The following is a 21,319-nucleotide window of genomic DNA, read 5'->3' as shown; positions in this document are numbered from 1 at the left end:
AGCTTGCAGAGCACTAGATGTGGGCTGCCTTCCTGCTGCGTTGTTCTCTGGATTCTTTCGTGGGATGGACAGCATAGGATGGCTCAGGAATCTGATGCTTGTCTTGTTTGTTGTTCGATATATTTTACCAGACCTATTTATGATCACTATCATTGGATATGGCTACATCCCACCTATATTGTTCGTTATACAATTGGTTGTTTCCCTGACATTGATTTCTGCCCGCTTACCAGTCTCAACTTCTTGGATCTCAACAACGAATCCTAGATTATTGATGTTCTATATTGTGTTTTGGTTTGATGTCTTGTGCTTATGCCAATAAAAATCAGTTTTTAAAAAACGACATTTAGTGACAAATGTCACAGGTTCCAGGCTTACTTGAACAGAGGGGCCCCTGCTGGACCTCACGTCCGCAGCTCTACTACTGATAGTTAGAACCTGCCCCTTCTGACATGATGTCAGACTGGTCTACAGGGCAATCTGGTGGTGGCAGAAGGGCTGGTCTGACAGGTCAGTAAGCGAGCCGTATTTTTGGCTGTTTGTGGCCTGTTTTATTATCTGTAGGTCGGTTTCTACCATTCATGTCCCTGATCGTGCCACAAACATTACCTGTAGTCAGCACAAAAGCATGTAGGATTCCATACCTTACAACGGATCAATTCAGACCGTGTGTACAAGTTCAATACTGACTCGGTAATGAAAGCCTCTTATTTTGGTGCCTGGGTGTATTTTCTGTTCTAGTTTAACTCCCCCCCCCCCCCCCCCCCCCAAAAACCCTAATCTCCCACCCACCCCTAACTTGGGAAGAAATGTGCTACTTATGTAGAAAAAAGTTCAAATAAACTCTTGCCGTTTAGGGATCCTCTCATAAAAAGCAAAATAGAGAATATGAATGAATACCGTGAGGAAGGACCTCTTCAGAGTTCACTGCTCTTTAATGTAAAGAGTGTGCGCTTCCAAAAAGAGGTGTGTGTGTGTGGGGTGGGGGGGGGGGGTGGGAGGGGAGAGAATTGGGTTTTGGGGTGAGCTATCGTTCTGAAATATTATCAAGGATGTTCCTGTTCAGCACGTTGTGCCTGAAAATCACATTAAGAGGATGAAATGTTTTAGGATGGCATGCATGAAAAGGAAGACAGAGCTACAATATGTAGGCCCATAGATTAGTCTGTAGGGGAGTCTCTGGAACTTGATGCAATTTGGCAATATCTAGGCTGGTGACAAGGTCAGTCTCAGAGAAATGCTACACACCACTTCTTAGACTGCAGACCTATTAGTGTAAAAAAGAAAAAAAGGCAGCTGGCATTTTCCATCTATGCACCCAGCAACTGGAATAGTATTACTGTATCCATCAGGGCCACCGAACTCTGCTCTTGAAGGCTTACATCTTAAAAAACAAACCAGCACCTTCTCCCATCAGTCGCACCTTCTCACATCAGTCGTTGATTTTATGCTTACCTTTGACCCTGTACAGCGCTCAGCTGAAATATAAAGATACCATGAAGCCCAAAAATAAACAAGAGCTCTGCAAAGCATATGGCTCTCCAGCTGAACTACGTGTAGTGATGAAGTCCAGAGGAAATACACGTCAGGGTGATCTTGAACAGAAGCATTTTAAGCAGCGACCTACGATTGACTCGTCTCATTTTAACAAAGTGAGTCCGATTAAAACGTGTGTAAGGCCCCTGATCCTTGCTAATACGGATCTCTTTGAATCTAAAGACAAAAGCATACTGTAGAGTACATAGGCGGTGATTCTAACGGCGGCGGTCGCCGCCCGCCATGCGGTTACCGCCAAATGACCGCACCGTGGTCACAAGACCGCGGCGGCCATTCTGGCTTTCCCGCTGTGCTGGCGGGCGACCGCCAAAAGGCCGCCCGCCAGCACAGCGGGAAAGACCCAGCAACGATGAAGCCGGCTCCGAATGGAGCCGGCGGAGTTGCTGGAGTGCGACGGGTGCAGTAGCACCCGTCGCGAATTTCAGTGTCTGCTAGGCAGACACTGAAATTCTTTTTGGGGCCCTCTAACGGGGGCCCCTGCGGCACCCCCTACCGCCATCCTGTTCCTGGCGGGAGACCCGCCAGGAACAGGATGGCGGTAGGGGGTGTCAGAATCCCCATGGTGGCGGAGCGCGCTCCGCCGCCATGGAGGATTCTCAAGGGCAGCGGAAAGTCGGCGGTACACCGCCGACTTTCCGTTTCTGGCCGCGGCTGAACTGCCGCGGTCAGAATGCCCAGCGGTGCACCGCCAGCCTGTTGGCGGTGCTACCACGGTCATTCACCCTGGCGGTTTTTACCGCCAGGGTTAGAATGACCCCCATAGTCTGGGGGTCGAATATCAGCTAAGGGCGTCATTCTGATAAAATGTAAACGGTGAATAAAGGTCCTTAATTTAAGCATACCTATTTATTAAGGCATATTAGCAGGATCACATGGGACACTCACGTTCATAATGCTACTTTTATACCTAGTGTATGGATTTAGCACCCTTATGCACACTTAGATGCTATCTTTGCATGAAAAAAAATACAAAAATATATTTTACAGCAACTCAAAAGCGCAAAATCTTCAAAAGAAAGCTGTTGCAAAATCTAAAATCCCGTTTTTAATACCCTACTGCATAATCGAGGGACAAATCAAGGCCCTACATAGAACCTTAATTCATGAACACGCCTGGTACCCTGGCGAGGCCTCTCCACCTTGCACATTCCACAGGAGAGGGAGGGATCGAAACACTGCGACTGAAAGACTGATGTCTGTTCAGGTCCAACAGCGGAATCAGCACTGGATTCTCTACCAGCGTAGATGAGGAATGGCCCCTGGAGTAGGAGTAGGCTTGTGTTCAGTCTGTATGGGACACGGAACGAGCCATAAGTCAGATGTTGCTGGGGATGGATCTGACTGAAAGGAACTAGACTGGAAGCCCCTGCTGTTCTCTGGGGGCCTGAAGTCACACCAAAAGGATAGGGAGAAGTGTGCCGAAAATCTGAAACCTGGCCTCTGAGGCCTCAATCTGCTGTGGTGCAGCCAAAGGCCCAGGTAAATGGGGGCACACTGCCATCAGTTGGGGGAAATCTGCTCTGCAACTGGAGATTCAGAGAGGTCAAATGACATTATGACACCCTCACACCTTCTCCTTGGATACCGAGTGGTGGGGTGGGCTAGAGCATTGCTTTTTCTTTTTTTTTTTACTGCAGTTGGACTTAAGATTTGAAGTTACTGGAGGACTTTGACCATGAAGTAGACCTCTTGTGGGAATGGCCTCAGGACTATGACAGAGTCCGCGACCTGGTGCAGCACTTGTATGTTTCCGAACATAAGTCATGGCCATATCAACTTCTTAACCCCAGATTGCCTTCGGGTGAAGGAGGGCACATTCATTTGGAGTCTTGTACCCAAGCTGAAACACCACCAATACCTTGTTAAACTCCGTGACCAACATCAGTTTTCCACAGTCACAGCATAGCTTGAAACATGTAGTTTCAGATGGTGACAGTTGTTCCCAAGCACACTGAATTTTGTTTAGGAGACATACTGGTAGGCATGGAAAGAACGGAACTGAAGTCATCACACAGAGGTGGTCCTTATGTGTTCACTCAGTCACACAAGAGCGTTGCTGGATAAAAATTTCAGAACCCATCTGGCACCTGGAGAGCATTCCAGAACAACAAAATTGGGCTTGGATATGCTTATTTTTTCCTGAACAATATACACACAAAAGTGGTCTGCTGGGGAAAAAAAAAAAAATCATACATTACCTTGTGAATAAGGTCCAGAATTTCTTGGTTGCTTTCCAGAATACAAAATTGGAAGATGTGCCTCAGCATGTCTTGAAGAATAGGAGTCAGCCAGAGGGAACAGCTCTGTAAGTTAGACAAAAAGTGGGTTACAAATGGAAATGCTTAGTTGTACATATTACTTACCTTTGGCAATTATATATCTGGTAGAGACATTCTGGTTGCAGACTCCATACCTTAGAATTTTCCCCAGGCGTCAGACTGGATCCAGAGATTTTTTTCTTCGACCAATACTCTTGCGCGCTGGTAGGCGGAGTCGGTCGACTCAGAGGGTGTCGTAGTCAACATGATGACATTGGGAGTAGTACATAGACGCCGCCTCAGCACAGTGACATCAGTTTCTTTTCACAACTTTCCATGCCAAAGCGCAGAGCCGCGAAGAAATCCGAAATTGGTGAGCCAGAGATAAGGCCCTGAATGGGGAAGTGCTGTCCCTATAAATCAGTTCGCAAGCAGAGAGGATGGGTGGGTTGGTAAGGAATCTGCAACTAGAATATGCCTCTACCAGATATATTGTTACCAAGGGTAAGTATCTTGTACATCTGATAGAGACTTCTAGTTGCAGATTCCTTACCTTAGAATAGATACTCAAGCAATGCCATCCTCGGAGGTGGGCTGAGAACCAAGATCATACTAGAAAGTAGCTGTCCCTAAGGACCAAACTGTCCAGGCAGTAATTTTTAGTAAATGTGTGCAGGGATGCCCACGTGGCTACCTGACATATATCCCGGACAGGAACTCCGCGTGCTAACACTGTGGATGCAGCAGTTACTCTGGTTGAATGAGTCAGCAAGCCCATAGGGGGTTGCTTCTTTGCCAAAGCGTAGCACATTTTGATGCAAAGAAGTACCAATCGTGAGATGGTACGTTTTTGCACTGCATTCCCTTTCTTCGCACCTACATATCCAACAAAGATTTGATTGTCCACCCAGAATTCTTTAGTACAACTGAGATAGAATGCCAAAGCTCTTTTTGGATCTAGATGGTGGAGTCTCTCCTCCTCATGAGAAGGATGTGGAGGTACATAAAAAAAATAGGCAAAGTAATGGACTGGCCTACATGAAAAGGTTTAACAACTTTGGGAAGGAAGGAAGCCTTAGTACGTAACACCACTTTGTCACGTTTTACACCACTTTGTCGGGGTGCACAGACAAAAATGGGGGTTTTGAAGATACAGCTTGAAGCTCACGGGCTCTGCGAGCAGAAGTGATGGCAACAAGAAAAACAGTCTTGAAAGTAAGGAGCCGTAAAGGACAATTGTGCATTGGCTCAAAGGGAGTACAAAATTGAGGTTCCACTGAGGTGCCCTTAAGGAATCTACTAACAATAGGAGAAAGAGTGAAGGCTGATCAAGCAACCTACGAAAGGCTGAGATAGCCGATAAATAGCCCTTAAGTGAGTCAAAGTAGAGCCTTATTTGTCCACGGAAAGAATGAACAAAACAATCTCAGAAAGGGGAACAGATTTGTTGGTACACCATGTTACAAACTTATGCCAACGTCAGACGTATGCTGTTTTGGTGGAGGGACACCTGGCTGCCAAGATTACATCACAGACTTCGTGTGGAATGGTCAAAGGCTGTCAACTGCTGCTGCTCAATCTCCACACACGAAGGCGGAGATTAGACAGGTTCGGGTGAAGAACCGTCCCATTCTGCTGTGACCAAAGATCCTCCCGAAGGGGCAGTCTGAGTGGAGGATCTGTGGCCATGCTCAAAAGTTCTGGATGCCATACTCTGTGCCCAGTCCAGAGCCACCAAGATAACTTGGGCCTGGTCATCCTTGATCTACTTGAGAACTCTGGACAGAAGTGGTATAGGCGTAAAGGAGGCCAGCATTCCACTTGAGACGAAAAGCGACTCCAAGCGAGTGCCATCTTGGAAACTCCAACGTGGAAAACAGCTGACATTGAGAGTTCTCTACGGAGGTGAACAGATCAAACCAAGGATCTCCCCACTGCTGAAAGAGACCTTGTGCCACCTCCAGACAGAGATGCCATTTGTGATCTGCTATGCATCGATGGCTGAGTTTGTCTGCTCTAGCGTTTAGAGAGCCCGCCAGATGTTGAACCACAAGGGTGATGTCCTGATGTGCCATCCATGTCCAGAAGCGTAGCGCCTCCTGACAAAGCATCCAGTACCCTACTCCACCCTTTTGGTTGCAGTATCACATGTCGGTAGTGAACACTTGCACTACTTTTACTCTGAGAGCAGGAAGAAATGCTTTCAACGCAAGACTCATGCCCAGAGCTCCAGAAGATTGATATGGAGCCCAGACTCCACCAGAGACAAGAGGCCTCTGATCTCCACCTCTCCGATATGGCAGCCCCATTCCAGAAGTGACGCGTCCGTCACTATGCATAGATCTGGTTGGGGAAGGGAGAGGGATCTTCTGTTGACCCAATGCTTTAATTGGGAGGGGTCACCCAGCTCCCGGAAACTCGGGGAGACAAGTTTCAGACCCAAAAGCAGGCTCCGAAGATGGAAGCCTCGAGCGTTGACGCTCCACCCGCATCACATCAGCCGAGTGACGGGTGAAGTCGAAGGATGATGGAATTTCTTTAACATCTTCTTACCTTGACTTGAAGACTTCGAAGATGAGTGGTGGTGGCTCCGCAACAGGTCTTGAGACCTTCCTCTCGAGCGCGACAGAGACCTATGCAGAGTCAAGCGCTGGGCCGCCATCAACTAGAGGGATCACTCCTTCAAGGCCTTTGGGTGCATGGCCCGGAACTCTGAGCAGGACTTTGGGTCGTGGTCACTCTCCAGGCACCACAGACTTGATGCAGTTCCGTCACTGACATCATGCGGTGACCGTCCTTGCACGACTGGAAGCCAGTCTTTGGTGACATCCTTCGATGCACCAAAAACCTCACAAAAAGTCGACAAGTGTCAGTCAGTCAAAAAGAGACCAAGGGTAGCTCTCTCCAGTTCAGCACATGGTGCAGAAAGAAAAGAACTGACGTCACTGCACTGAGGCGCCGTCTATGTACTACTCTCAACGTCATCACAGCGACTACGATGCCAAGGACGCCCGTAGAGGCGACCAATGCCACCTAGAGACGTGCAAGGGTATTGCTCGAAGAAAAAATCTCCAGATCCAGTCTGACGCCTGGGGAAAAATTCTAAGGTAAGGACTCTGTAACTAGAAGTCCCTATCAGATAATTATATTTTCAAACCAAAACAAACACTTCCTCCTTGTAGTCTGGGATTAATGGATTTCAGTTTAAATCCTGGTTACATCCTCAACTAAAGTCAAAGCCTGATTTCAAACCAATCTTTACAAATGGGTTTTTTCTTCTACATCTTAAAGCATATCAATCCATCTCAGTTCAGCTACTCTTAATCTGTTTTCACACATCCCAGCATTAAAACCCTGAAAGACACACTTAGTGTTGAAGTTGTGTTGAAATGTATTGGCCATAACGCCTTACAGAGGCCCAAAATAAAAAAAATAAGGTCAAGTAACCAGTTACAACAAAAGGTTGGTGGTGAGCACCGACAGATAACTGCCATCTGCCTTTCCTTCTAAACTAAGGCGTACATATGGGAAGAAAGCACCCATCTGAAGGAACAGCTATGCCAACATTAGTTAGTGGACTTTTTTTTTTATATTTTTTATTGGGAATTCCATCAAATGCCACCCTCAGAAGCTCAAACTCCATTCAGATTGTGTTCTTAGGTAAATATGCATGGCATTCATCTATCCCCTCTGAAAGAAATGCAGGTACATATACAGAAAAACCCCACAAACATGCTATGTTTGCCAACAAAAGGACCTGAACTCTCAATATAGACCTGACAACATAAAATAAACAATCATAAATTGTCTCTGGAAAGTTCAAGAGGGAACTTGTATTACTTATATCTGCGAGTTCTGGGTATACTCAAAAATTTTACATGAAGTTTTGGATAATTGCATCTAAAAACCACGGTTCACCTAGAAGGTCCATTTGGCAGCTAAATTTCTCCCACTTGCAGTTAGAGCTGGAGTTCAAGAAACACCAGACTAAAGACAGTGTTAAGAATTTTCCCCTTGGAACTGAGCTGCTGAAACCTAACACCAAGTATTGTTGTTTTGAGTTGTAGAGAAGAGATCCTTATAGTGGTGACATAGCATGCCTCCTTGGTTTCTGCACAATGTCTTCTCCTGGCACTCTTGGCAATCTTAGTCTGCATTTATTTTGGCTCCATATGGAACGTTACTCACTCTAAGTATCTGTTTGTGGAATGAACTGCTGTAGATTCACATGCTCTGCATACCCCTGTCATCAATTGTTGGGTCCGGCTATGGGCAAGTTGTTTTTCTTTTGAAGAAGTCGTTCGAGTCATGAGGCAAAGTGATTGCTCCTTTCGGTGATAATGCACATGGACATAGACTCCATTGTTAGATTGTTTCAAAATGAAGTTTGTGTAAGCATTAGTAAAGAGTTCTCCATGCATAAGAAATTGTAAGATGGAACTGCAACGGCCACAGGTGTCCGAGGAGGAAGGTTGGCCCATGTGAATCAGCACCGCTACATGCCACTGCCAGATGCTTACAGGGTAAGTAACATTCCGTTCAAGGCACGTTTGGCTGTTGATACACATGCTATGCATAGACTAAAGCAGTGCCTAACCTGTGTGTGTTGCAGTTGTTTGGAAAAGGGTACACAGCACTGGCTGTTCTACATTAGCTTGTTGACATGCTAAAACATCCACACAATGTTTAGTAAAAGTGGGTGGGCCTGCCTTACAAATTTCAGCTAATGGAATTGCTCAGGAAAGCCATAGAGATGCCTATCTTACAGGCAGAGTGTGCAATAAGGAGTCTGGGCAACGTTTTTAGCTTTGGCGCAGCATGTATGAATGCATTTAATTCAGAATCTAGAAATACCAGATTTAGATATGGGCTTTCCTTTGTGAGAGGCAAAAAAGCAACAAAGAGTTGTTAGGTTTTTTGGAGCGCCTAATACATTAGCACTCTTTTCATGTCTACTGTATGAAGAGCACTCTCCACAACTAAATAAAGTTGCAGATGGTGTGATTCCCTCGTCTAGGTCTAGTTCTTGTGTTGTGTGCAGCCAGCTACCCCAGGGATGCTGGCTCAATCATGTTACATTAAATAATAGATTTGGTTAACTGCACTGAATTGCCATTGCTGGGTTTAATCAAGGCCTGTTACTTGTTTCTGCTAATGAGCACAGTGCCATTGCCAAGGCTTGTTTATTCTGCTTCAACTGGGCGGTTTGTAAACACCCGAGCCTCTGCACATTTCTAGACAGCAGATGTCCTGGTTGCTAGACAACACCCTCCTGCTCTTGGATTTCTTCCAAGAGAGACTATAAATAGCCTCACACAGGTCAGGCAGTACTTGGCTTTGTTTCCTGTTTCTGCAGAGCTTAGGTCAAGAGGGTCAGCCAACTCCTCCAAGCTTCTTCACTGTTGCCAGGCACCAGGGAAAAGACTAAGCTGAGTTCTAGAGCCAACCCAGCAGAGAATTCCCCAAGGCTTTCTCACCGTTGCTCGGCAACCAGGATCCAGGACTTCTTCCAGTAAAGCTAAGTGACAAATTAAAAGGCACTCATAGTGTGATTGCTTTTGAGCTAATAATTTGTGTATTTAAAAAAAATAAAAAAAAAGACTTTGGTGACTTTCATTGCCGAAAGAGACTGTCAAGGATGTCTGAAAGATTGTTTAGCCCTGATTATTTTTATTATTACTCTTTTCCAACCCCTTGTTTTTAACTTGTAACCTGTGAAAGAAAGCAACACCTAAAACCGTGCTCTAAGAACGTAACCCTCATTAATGTTTGTGTGCAGCCTGTAACAAAATCACAAATTCCTACAAATCATTTTCAGGGTTGATCCATGCTCAATGTCAGTAATTGTCACAAAAATGAACACTGGGCAATCATGTTTTGAAAGTCTTCTGAGCTTTATTGTTCAACCAGTGCTTATGCATATTTGCTTGTGGGAAGAAAATACTCCTGCTGTGTGTTTTAGTTAAGTTACATGTTTAGTGTGTGCAACAACGTCAAGAGTGATTACTTAACATGATATAGGACAGAGAGAAGTCCCAGGCAATAGTGGCGCATTCCTGCCTGCCCCATGGAGTGGAGAGACAGTACAAGGAAGCAAGTTAAATGACCGGTGATTATTTGGGGGTGTCTGAGTGAGTGCGTGAGCGTTAGTTGTTTAGTGGGCAGCACATAAGTCACACCTGTTCCTTTCCCGTATAGAACCTGACCCCTCAACAACGCAGTGACACCGACCACCTGCACCAGTCAGGAGTTGCAGTATCTCGGTCATCCAAATCCCCCTCCGTTTAGGGACACCTGCTGGGACTCCTGTGTTAAGATTGACAGTGCCAAGGGGTGTCCTGGGAGGATGGGGGAACCGTCGTCTCCCATGCAGACAACCTGCTTTTCAGGTGAGTGGTTGAGCTCACAGCAGAGAGCAAACTGGTAATTCAACTAACTCAAGTGGAAAGGGGAAACCTTTGGGTGGAATTTTGAGTTGGTGCGAAGGAACACCCTATCTCTGTGTAACCAGAATAAAGTCTCTTTTACGTTTAATACCTGGAGCTCACCGACACACCTAAGTGAATTAATAGCCACTGGAAACACAACCTTCAAGACAAATTGGAGGGGGAGGTTATTTAATGGTTCAAATGGTGGACCCATAAGTCTGGTGAGAACAATACTGAGATACCATGCAGGTGGAACTCTGGAAGGAGTCACTGTTTCAAGGCCTTCCAAAAGTGCCTTAATAACTGGTACTATGACAAAGGTTCAGTGTTACCTGTTTTGTACATAGGCAGCACACTGCACCTAAAAGTAAGTGTACTCAAGTGTAGGCCAGGCCCGAAGTCTGCAAATGGAGAAGATAGCAAACATTGTTTTGCATAGTTGCATCAAATGGACTAATGCGTTTATTGCAGTAGCAGAAGCCAAATCATTTCCACTTAGCTCCGTAACACTCCCTAGTTGTATATCTACAAACTTCTTTGAGAATGGTCATACATTCTGGTGGGAGATTAAGGTAACCAAATTCTATGACCTTAGAAGCCAAACTGCAAGGTTGAGCTCTGTTGGATTTGGATGCCCGATTCCTCAATGGTTCTGGGTGAAAAGGTCAGGGTTGAGGGGAAGCTTCTCATGGGGAACTACAGAGAGCTTGAGTAGTACGGTGAATTATGGTTGATAAACCCAAGTGGGATCTAGCAGAATGAGGGTGAGACGTTTGCCTGAGCTTCCAAACCACAATTGGAAGAAGAGGGAGAGGAGGAAAAGCATAGGCAAATATCCCTGATCAGTTCATCCATGGAGCACTGCCCTTGGATAGAGGGTGTAGGAACATGAAGGTAAGGTTGGGACATTTTGTATGGTATGCAGTTGCGAACAGGTCTATCTGTGGAAACCCCCACTTGCGGAAGGATGGGAGGAGGACTTGGGGTTGAATTCCCACTCATGGACTTTTTGTCACATCCTGCTGAGGAGGTCAGCAGTCATCTGTCCCTGGGAGGAAATCCTCTAGAAGATGGATGTTTAAGTATTACTGAACGCCAAATCTTATGAAAAGGCGAGATAAGTGTACAAAGTCCCCCCCAATGTTTAGCTAATACATGGTTGTCATGTTGTCCACCAGACCAAGACAACCTTGCCTATCAGATGAGTTAGGAACACTTTCACTGCTAGATGAACATCTTGAGGTAGTTGATGTGGAAACCCTGGTGTTTGATGTCCCACAGGCCCTGAACTTGGAGATACTGGAGGTGAGCACTCTATCCTGTGAGACACAACAGCTGCGAGAATGATCTGGGGAACAAGGTCAAGGAATGGCAGCCGCTTTAACAAGTTTCGTGTTCCACCACTGCAGAGAGGGATGAGTGTGGCTGTTTACTAACACTAGATCTTGTAACTGATCCCTGTGACTGAAACCACTGACACGCCAGACATTCCTGCAGCGGGCGCTTTTCTAGTCGAGCATATGGTACTATAACAATGCATAATGCCATCATACCTGAGAGTTGCATAATCGTCTTGACTGTTTTGTTGATTGGGTTGAAACTTTTGTAGCGCTCGGATGTCTTGAATCCTGGCTACATTTGGGTAGGCTAATCCCAATTGTGTGTTGAGAATGGCTCTTAGATACGGTTGAATCTGTGAAGGTTGAAGGTGTGATTTTTGTATGTTGATGGTAAACCCTTGTTGGTGGAGAAATCCAAGGTAGTCAGAGTGTTGGTGACACAGCGGAAGAGTACTGGCTTTGATGAGCCAGTCGTCCAGATATGGGAAGACATGAATGTTCGGTCTGCGGAGATGTAGTGCTAGGCATTTGGTGAACACACAAGGTGCAGCAGCAACTCCGAATGAGAGCACTTTGAACTGGTAATGCCTTCCCCCTATAACGAACCTGAGGTATCTGAAGTGACCTGGGTAGATTGGGATGTGAAAGAGTTTAACTGCCTGAGGTCTAGTATAGGTCGTAGCTCTCTTTTTTGATAAACAGAAAGTATATGGAGCATACTCCTGAGCCTTGCTACGAAAGAGAGACTGGTTCTAGGTCTCCTTTGAGCAACAGAGCCTGGACTTCTTGTCTGAGCAGGTTTTAATGTTCTAAGGAGAGTTTTTGTTAGTGAGGTGGGATGTTTAGAGGTGTGTTGATTTCCAGACAATATCCATGTTTGATAATGTCCAAAACCCACTGATCTGATGTAATGTTTTTCCAGGTGGGGAAGAAATGTTGTAGTCGTCCTGAGAGGTGTTAGATGATCGGGGGGGGGGGGAAATGAGAAGAGCCACTGCTTGGAGGTGGATGGTGCATTACATGCAGAGGCACCTTTCCTGCGACCTTTGGAATTATCTCCTCTGTACATGCCTCTGCAATATCTCCTTGAAGAGGAGGTCTCATGTAGCCTGCAGGACAAGCTAGAGACAGCCGACGGTGTAAATTTGGTGCCCCATTTGTATGCAGGATGCTGAAAGGAATCACAAGGAGTTGGGGCCTGGAGCACCCCCATGCATTTAACCACTTCTGTGGCCATGTTTTCCAATGTTTGGTCTACCTGGGGATCAAACAAATGTTTGTTGAATGGGACATTCAAGGGCGTCTTCTGCACCTCTGGCTTACAGCAGATATGAGTAGCCAAGCATGTCTACACAGCAGTGCACTAGTATTGATGCCCCTAGCAGCTGTGTCTGCTAAGTCAAGCCCACACCTGATGGAATGATATGGTATCATTTTGCGCTCTTGGACAATTTCATGGCCCCTTTTCTTGTACTTCTCAAGGAGATGTTGGAGGAGTTCCTCCATTTCATCACAATGGGTCTGTCGTATCTTGCCAAAAAACCTTGAGTGTTTTTCCTGAAGCGTTGATGAGCTTGGACTCTAGCAGGTGGAGCAGCATCCGCTCTGGTCTGGGATTCGTACCTCTTACAGGCATTAGATACCATCAGCGAGTCTGGAGGAAGTTGGCCCTTGATGTAAGCTGGGCCTGAGGGTGTAGCTTTATACTTCTTATCCAACCTTGGTGTAATTGCTCATGCCTGCACTCGGTCCTTAAAAAGCTCATCCGAGAGGCGGAACATCCCTTTCAACAAAGTCAGGTATTGACATGCCCTACTGGTGGTGGAAAGGGTTTCGAAGAGAAAATCATCTTCGATGGGATCTTTGCGTAAAGGGACTTGATATGCTTTGGCCTTTGCAACCAGTTCTTGAGAAGATGTTACATCATCAGGGGCAATGGCTTAGCCGGGTAGAGGTGTGGGTCAGTATCCACTGGGGAATCAATATCGTAACTGTCCCAAAGATCTGTCTCATCCCCCCAAACACAAGCTCCCCCCCATTATGGGGCTGTGGGAACTCTAGTTGTGTAATGTCCCCTTATATCACGGTCAGTGGTGTGGTGAAGGTGGGTGGTGGTGAGGGGGGGGGGGTGGAGGAGATGGGTGGAGAAGCAGGCAGAGGGGGCTGCAGAGGACTGGTTGCAATGTCCTACCTCTTAGGAGGCACAGATAAGTCAATAGCTTCTTCAAAAGATAATTGGCTCCTTGTTGGTATGAGTGCCAGCTGCAATGCTTTTGCTAAAATCCAAAACAGTGAGAGGCTGTATATTCAGTTTTTCGGTTTGGGAGCAAGCCTCTCCTGCATGGTTTGGAGGATTAGTTCTGGAGGCGATGTCGGTATGGACGGTTTGGGTGCCCAACTAGATTTTGGTGCAGAGGTGCTCTGAGTCAAAGTAGTTGAGGCCAGGGTGCTCGAAGCCTATGAGGCAGATGATTGTTGATGAGGATGGTTGGCTCTCTGCAGAAGAGGGAGGGTTTTGGCTTCGGTTTCGGTGACGGGCAGAAAACCCTTAGAACTCGGTCAGTGCCTACCATGGCCTGTTGACACTGGTGACACGAGCCATAGTTTTTTTTTTAACTGAATGTCTCTTGGTTGGTTGGACAGAAGCATGGGTACTCACTTCATGGTGTCCTGAAGGAAGGTCCTGCATCTGCACACCGATTTCAATATCGGAGACCTGGATGGAAAGGGCCTCTTCCTCAGCTGCAGAGGCCTCATGAAGGTCTTATTTTTTTCTCCTTGACATCTTGTTGGCTGAAGATTGAGTGTCTCTTCAAGTACTCTATCATTCATTTCTCTGTGACTCACCCAAACGTCACAACATTTTCTTCAATCAAAAGGACTGACAAGCCTCACTGTCTTTTTTGTTATGGTCAGGAGACAGGCACAGGTTGCAAACCTGGTGGAGGCCGGTATGCTTATATTTCGCATGGCAGCTGGGACAGAAGTGAAATGGAGTCTATTCAATTAGCAGTGCATTCTTGATTGAAACCAATGAGGTGAGAAAAGGCCTGAAAGAGCAAGGCCCAAAGGCCACGACTGGAGCACGTTAAATCAATAGGAGATGGGTTTTCTCCTTTTTTGAAGCACAGTGATTGAACGCAATCAAAAATACTAACTGGTATAGGGGTCAACAACAAACCGAAGGGAGCTCATAACAGTGTTGAACCGGCAAACGGAAGAACACATCCAAACAAGATGGCGGAAAGAAAACAATCTAATAATGGAGTCAATGCCCATGTGCATTATCATTGAAAGGAGGAGTTACTTTGCCTCTTAACTTGAAATAATTCTTTGAAGAAAAAGAACTTGGACACATCCGGACCCAAACAAGGTGACCGGAGTATGCACAACGTGTGTATCTACAGCCACACATAGCTCAAACACATTAGTCCTTCCAGTGTCCAAGACAGCATCAAAGTGGAGCTAGAACCCCTAGATGTGTACATATGGCTGCAATGGCAACAGGGTAATGAAAATGTTCACTAGTGTTCTCAGGTCCCTTCACTCTAACCGTTTGATATGAATAAGGGTGTAATTTGCAGACTGAAGGTTGCAAACTTTCAGGACCCACCAGATTTCTGCCCTGTAAAATATTATAATTTTCATATTATTGTTGGTCTGTAGAGCGCATCTTTCAAAATCATGTGTCAATGCACCTTTCAGAGAAACAACGGAGTACGAAGAACTTGCCTAAAGACTGAAATAGTTTCAAAAGAAGAAACCAAAACGAACGAACGACAAATACAAAACACAATAACTGTGTAGCAAAGGGTCTCCCAAAGGATAGCTTGGGAGCTTAACAGTACCTTGAAAGTAGATTCTTGAAAAGCTGCCCAGCACTGTACACAAATCAGAGTACATAGCCATACTGAAGAAGGCAGAGCTTTACATCTCCATCTCCTTGGAGACACCTCCAATCAAACCAATGGCAGAGTGACACACACACGCACAAACACATACCGTGACAGTACCTGCAACATGAACACCTCTCTCCAATATCACTTTAGCAAAGTCACTGTAAGAAACTAGGTCATTAGCTGAGGGGAAGAAAGTGCCCATCTCAAGCAATCACCACAATCCTTGTCAGGGTGAACCACTAGAGAACCAGAGCTATGTCGCAGAGTAGACAGGCTTAACTTGGAGGTAATGCCTAAAGTATTTATCCAGTACCAAAATGGCAACAAAGTTGCTATACAAACCAAAAATGCCCAAGGCAAATTAGACAAATTTAGTAAACTGTAATAAACTGACACCAAAATGACAAAATCAAATAATGGGAACAGGGGTTATGAATGTTCAAAATTTTATCTAAAAACAGTGCCAATAATCTCAAAGTGCCAAATATAGTCAACAGCTGCTGTAGAACCAGATCTAGCCATAACTGGACGCTGACCACAATGGATAGCAGGTCAGAAACACTAGCAAAGTTTGCTCTGGTCTAAGGTTTGACCTTCTGACTAATTCTTTTAGTCCCAATCCATGACAGGAGTATACTTCGAAAGTCCTGAGGAACTATTAATAGAATCGGAGTGGCTGGCAGAGTCCAGACCAGGTCCAGTTGCACTGATCAGCAGGGCAGTTTCAGGAAAGGCATCTTGGAGCTAGCTGTATTCCTGTAGTTTGAACAGAAAGCCAGCTTTATGACTCTTGCGAATCCATTTCTATGTACTAGGTACAAATGCAAGAACGGGTAGAGTTTCTAGGCTCTTCTCAGGTATCGGACAGCAGGTTCAGTCCCTGTAAGGAAATGCCTCCTTGGCATGGTTACCCCCTGACTTTTTGCCTTTGCTGATGCTATGTTTTGAATTGAAAGAGTGCGGAGGCCTGCTAACCAGGCCCCAGCACCAGTGTTCTTTCCCTAACCTGTACTTTTGTTTACACAATTGGCGCACCCTGGCATCCAGGTAAGTCCCTTGTAACTGGTACCCCTGGTACCAAGGGCCCTGATGCCAGGGAAGGTCTCTAAGGGCTGCAGCATATCTTATGCCACCCTGGGGACCCCTCACCCAGCACAGACACACTGCTTGCCAGCTTGTGTGTGCTGGTGAGGACAAAACGAGTAAGTCGACATGGCACTCCCCTCAGGATGCCATGCCAACCTCACACTGCCTATGCAGTATAGATAAGTCACCCCTCTAGCAGGCCTTACAGCCCTAAGGCAGGGTGCACTATACCATAGGTGAGGGCACCAGTGCATGAGCACTGTGCCCCTACAGTGTCTAAGCCAAACCTTACACATTGTAAGTGCAGGGTAGCCGTAAGAGTATATGGTCTGGGAGTCTGTCAAACACGAACTCCACAGCACCATAATGGCTACACTGAAAACTGGGAAGTTTGGTATCAAACTTCTCAGCACAATAAATGCACACTGATGCCAGTGTACATTTTATTGTAACATACACCCCAGAGGGCACCTTAGAGGTGCCCTATGAAACCTTCACCAACTACCTGTGTAGGCTGACTGGTTTTAGCAGCCTGCCACACTCAAGACATGTTGCTGGCCACATGGGGAGAGTGCCTTTGTCACTCTGTGGCTAGTAAAGCCTGCACTGGGTGGAGATGCTTATCACCTCCCCCTTGCAGGAGCTGTAACACCTGGCGGTGAGCCTCAAAGGCTCACCCCCTTTGTTACAGCGCCACAGGGCATTCCAGCTAGTGGAGTTGCCCGCCCCCTCCGGCCACGGCCCAACTTTTGGCGGCAAGGCCGGAGGAGATAATGAGAAAAACAAGGAGGAGTCACTGACCAGTCAGGACAGCCCTAAGGCAACCTGAGCTGAAGTGACTGACTTTTAGGAATCCTCCATCTTGCAGATGGAGGATCCCCCCCAATAGGGATAGGAATGTGACCCCCCCCCCCCCCTCCCCTTGGGAGGAGGCACAAAGAGGGTGTAGCCACCCTCAGGGCTAGTAGCCATTGGCTACTGCCCACCCTGACCTAAACACACCCCTAAATTCTGTATTTAGGGGCTCCCCTGAACCTAGGAACTCAAGATTCCTGCAACCTAAGAAGAAGAGGACTGCTGAGCTGAAAAACACTGCAGAGAAGACGGAGACACCAACTGCTTTGGCCCCTGCCCTACCGGCCTGTCTCCCCCCTTCTGAAGAAAACTGCTCCAGTGACGCTTTCCCCAGGACCAGCGACCTCTGAATCCTCAGAGGACTGCCCTGCTCTAGAAGGACCAAGAAACTCCCGAGAACAGCGGCCCTGTTCACCAAAGACTGCAACTTTGTTTCCAAAGAAGCAACTTCAAGACCACCACGTTTCCCACCAGAAGCGTGAGACTTGCAACTATGCACCCGACGCCCCCGACTCGACTTGTGGAGAAACAACACTTCAGGGAGGACCCCCCGACGACTCCGAGACTGTGAGTAACCAAAGTTGTCCCCCCCTGAGCCCCCACAGCGACGCCTGCAGAGGGAATCCAGAGGCTCCCCCTGACCGCGACTGCCTGACTCTCAGATCCCGACGCCTGGAAAAGACCCTGCACATGCAGCCCCCAGGACCTGAAGGATCGGAACTCCAGTGCAGGAGTGACCCACAGGAGGCCCTCTCCCTTGCCCAGGTGGTGGCTACCCCGAGGAGCCCCCCACTTGCCTGCATCGCTGAAGAGACCCCTTGGTCTCCCATTGATTCCAATTGAAAAACCGACGTGTGTTTGCACACTGCAACCGTCCGCCCCGTGCTGCTGAGGGTGTACTTTCTGTGCTAACTTGTGTCCCCCCCGGTGCCCTACAAAACCCCCCTGGTCTGCCCTCCGAAGACACGGGTACTTACCTGCTGGCAGACTGGATCCGGGGCACCCCCTTCTCCATTGAAGCCTATGCGTTTTGGGCACCACTTTGAACTCTGCACCTGACCGGCCCTGAGCTGCTGGTGTGGTAACTTTGGGGTTGCTCTGAACCCCCAACGGTGGGCTACCTTGGACCCAAACTTGAACCCCGTAGGTGGTTTACTTACCTGCAAGAACTAACAATTACTTACCTCCCCTAGGAACTGTGAAAATTGCACTGTGTCTAGTTTTAAAATAGCTATATGTGTTTTATTTGAAAAGTATATGTGCTATTGTGATTATTCAAAGTTCCTAAAGTACTTACCTGCAATACCTTTCATGCAAAGTATTACATGTAGAATTTGAACCTGTGGTTCTTAAAATAAACTAAGAAAATATATTTTTCTATACAAAAACTTATTGGCCTGGAATTGTCTGAGTGTGTGTTCCTCATTTATTGCCTGGGTGTGTACAACAAATGCTTAACACTACTCCTTTGATAAGCCTACTGCTCGACCACACCACCACAAAATAGAGCATTAGTATTATCTCGTTTTGCCACTATCTTACCTCTAAGGGGAACCTTTGGACTCTGTGCATACTATTCCTTACTTTGAAATAGTGCATACAGAGCCAACTTCCTACATTGGTGGATCAGCGGTGGGGTACAAGACTTGGCATTTGCTGGACTACTCAGCCAATACCTGATCACACGACAAATTCCAAAAATTGTCATTAGAAATGGATTTTTGCAATTTGAGCTATTTTTCAAAATTCTTAAAAATCCTGCTAGGGCCTGGTGTTAGTCCCTGTTAGCATTTCTTTTAGAGTTTAAAAGTTTTGTGAAAGTTTGAATTAGATTCTAGAACTAGTTTTAGATTCTTAAAAAGTATTCCAACTTTTAGAAACAATGTCTAGTGCAGAGATGAATGTGGAGGAACTCGACCTCACACCTTACCTCCATCTTAAGATGAGGGAGCTAAGGTCACTCTGCAACCTAAAGAAAATCACTATTGGCTCAAGACCCTCCAAACTACAGCTCCATGAGCTTTTGGCAGAGTTTGAGAAAGCCAACCCCTCTGGGGATGACAACCCAGAGGATGATAATAGTGAACTGGAGGAGAATTCCCCCCTTCCAGTCCTAACTAGGGAACCCAGGGACACTCAATCCCCGATTCCAAATGTGATAGTCAGAGATGCTGCTTCCCTCACAGGAGGGGCCAGCACCTCTGGAATCACTGAGGATAGCCTCAGTGAAGATGACCTCCTGCTAGCCAGGATGGCCAAAAGATTGCCTTTGGAAAGACAGATCCTAGCCATAGAAAGGGAAAGACAAGAGATGGGCCTAGGTCCCATCAATGGTGGCAGCAACATAAATAGAGATTCTCCTGACATGTTGAAAATCCCCAAAGGGATTGTAACTAAATATGAAGATGGCGATGACATCACCAAATGGTTCACAGCTTTTGAGAGGGCTTGTGTAACCAGAAAAGTAAGCAAATCTCACTGGGGTGCTCTCCTTTGGTAAATCTTCACTGGAAAGTGTAGGGATAGACTCCTCAAACTCTCTGGAAAAGATGCAGAATCCTATGACCTCATGAAGGTAACCCTGATTGAGGGCTTTGGATTCTCCACTGAGGAGTATAGAATTAGATTCAGGGGGGCTCAAAAATCCTCGAGCCAGACCTGGGTTGATTTTGTGGTCTACTCAGTGAAAACACTGGATGGTTGGATTCAAGGCAGTGGTGTAAATGATTATGATGGGCTGTACAATTTATTTGTGAAAGAACACCTGTTAAGTAATTGTTTCAATGATAAACTGCATCAGCATCTGGTAGACCTAGGACCAATTTCTCCCCAAGAATTGGGAAAGAAGGCGGACCATTGGGTCAAGACTAGGGTGACCAAGACTTCCACAGGGGGTGACCAAAAGAAAGGGGTCACAAAGCCTCCCCAGGGGAAAGGTGTTGAGACATCCAAAAACAAAAATAGTAAAGAGTCTTCTACAGGCCCCCAACAACCTGCACAGGAGGGTGGGCCCAGAGCCTCTTCACAAACCAATTTTGGGTACAAGGGTAAAAACTTTGATCCCAAAAAGGCCTGGTGTCGTAGCTGTAATCAGCCTGGACACCAAACTGGAGACAAGGCCTGTCCCAAGAAAAGTAACACTTCCAACTCCACTCCAGCTAACACTGGAATGGCTAGTCTCCAAGTGGGATCAACAGTGTGCCCAGAGCAAATCAGGTGTCACACTGAAGCTACATTAGTCTCTGAGGGTGGGGTGGATTTAGCCACACTGGCTGCCTGGCCTCCTAATATGCTAAAATACAGGCAGCAGCTCTTAATTAATGGGACAAGTGTAGAATGCCTGAGGGATACAGGTGCCAGTGTCACTATGGTGACAGAGAAACTGGTTTCCCCTGGTCAATACCTGGCTGGACAAACTTATCCAGTCCCCAATGCTGACAATCAGACTAAAGTACATCCCATGGCTATGGTAACTTTAGAGTGGGGAGGGGTCAATGGCCTGAAACAGGTAGTGGTCTCCTCAAATATCCCAATAGACTGTTTGCTTGGAAATGACCTGGAGTCCTCAGCATGGGCGGAGGTAGAACTGAAAACCCATGCAGCCATGCTGGGTATCCCTGAACTGGTTTGTGTCAAGACAAGGGCACAGTGCAAGGCTCAGGGTGAAAAAGTAGAGCTGGAGTCTGGAAAAAGGGCCCAGCCTACCAAGAGAAAAGGAAAGACAACTGGGAAACCAGCTGCAACACAACAACAAAAAGAGAACCTCTCTTCTCAGGAAGAAGTTCTGCCCTCTGAGGGAACTGAGCCTATGGAGTTAGAACCTTATCAGTTTGAGCTCTTAGGCCCAGGGGGACACTCAAGGGAGCAGTTGTGTTAGGGGCAAGAAACCTGTCCCT

At 46.6% G+C, this 21,319-nt stretch overlaps 1 protein-coding gene across 2 annotated transcripts in view; it reads right to left on the bottom strand.

The window, feature by feature from the left end:
- BTAF1 (B-TFIID TATA-box binding protein associated factor 1) overlaps positions 1–21,319 on the bottom strand; it is a 927,996-nt gene that overhangs the window by 587,349 nt on the left and 319,328 nt on the right. For both annotated transcript variants that reach the window (XM_069239796.1, XM_069239795.1), the window contains exon 15: positions 3,756–3,860. In XM_069239796.1, coding sequence (XP_069095897.1) covers positions 3,756–3,860 — 105 coding nt within the window. The remainder of the gene's footprint in view (positions 1–3,755; positions 3,861–21,319) is intronic.

This window comes from Pleurodeles waltl, chromosome 6, assembly GCF_031143425.1.
Source record: "Pleurodeles waltl isolate 20211129_DDA chromosome 6, aPleWal1.hap1.20221129, whole genome shotgun sequence".
Lineage (NCBI taxonomy): Eukaryota > Metazoa > Chordata > Amphibia > Caudata > Salamandridae > Pleurodeles > Pleurodeles waltl.
This window is presented reverse-complemented; position numbering and strand designations above follow the sequence as displayed.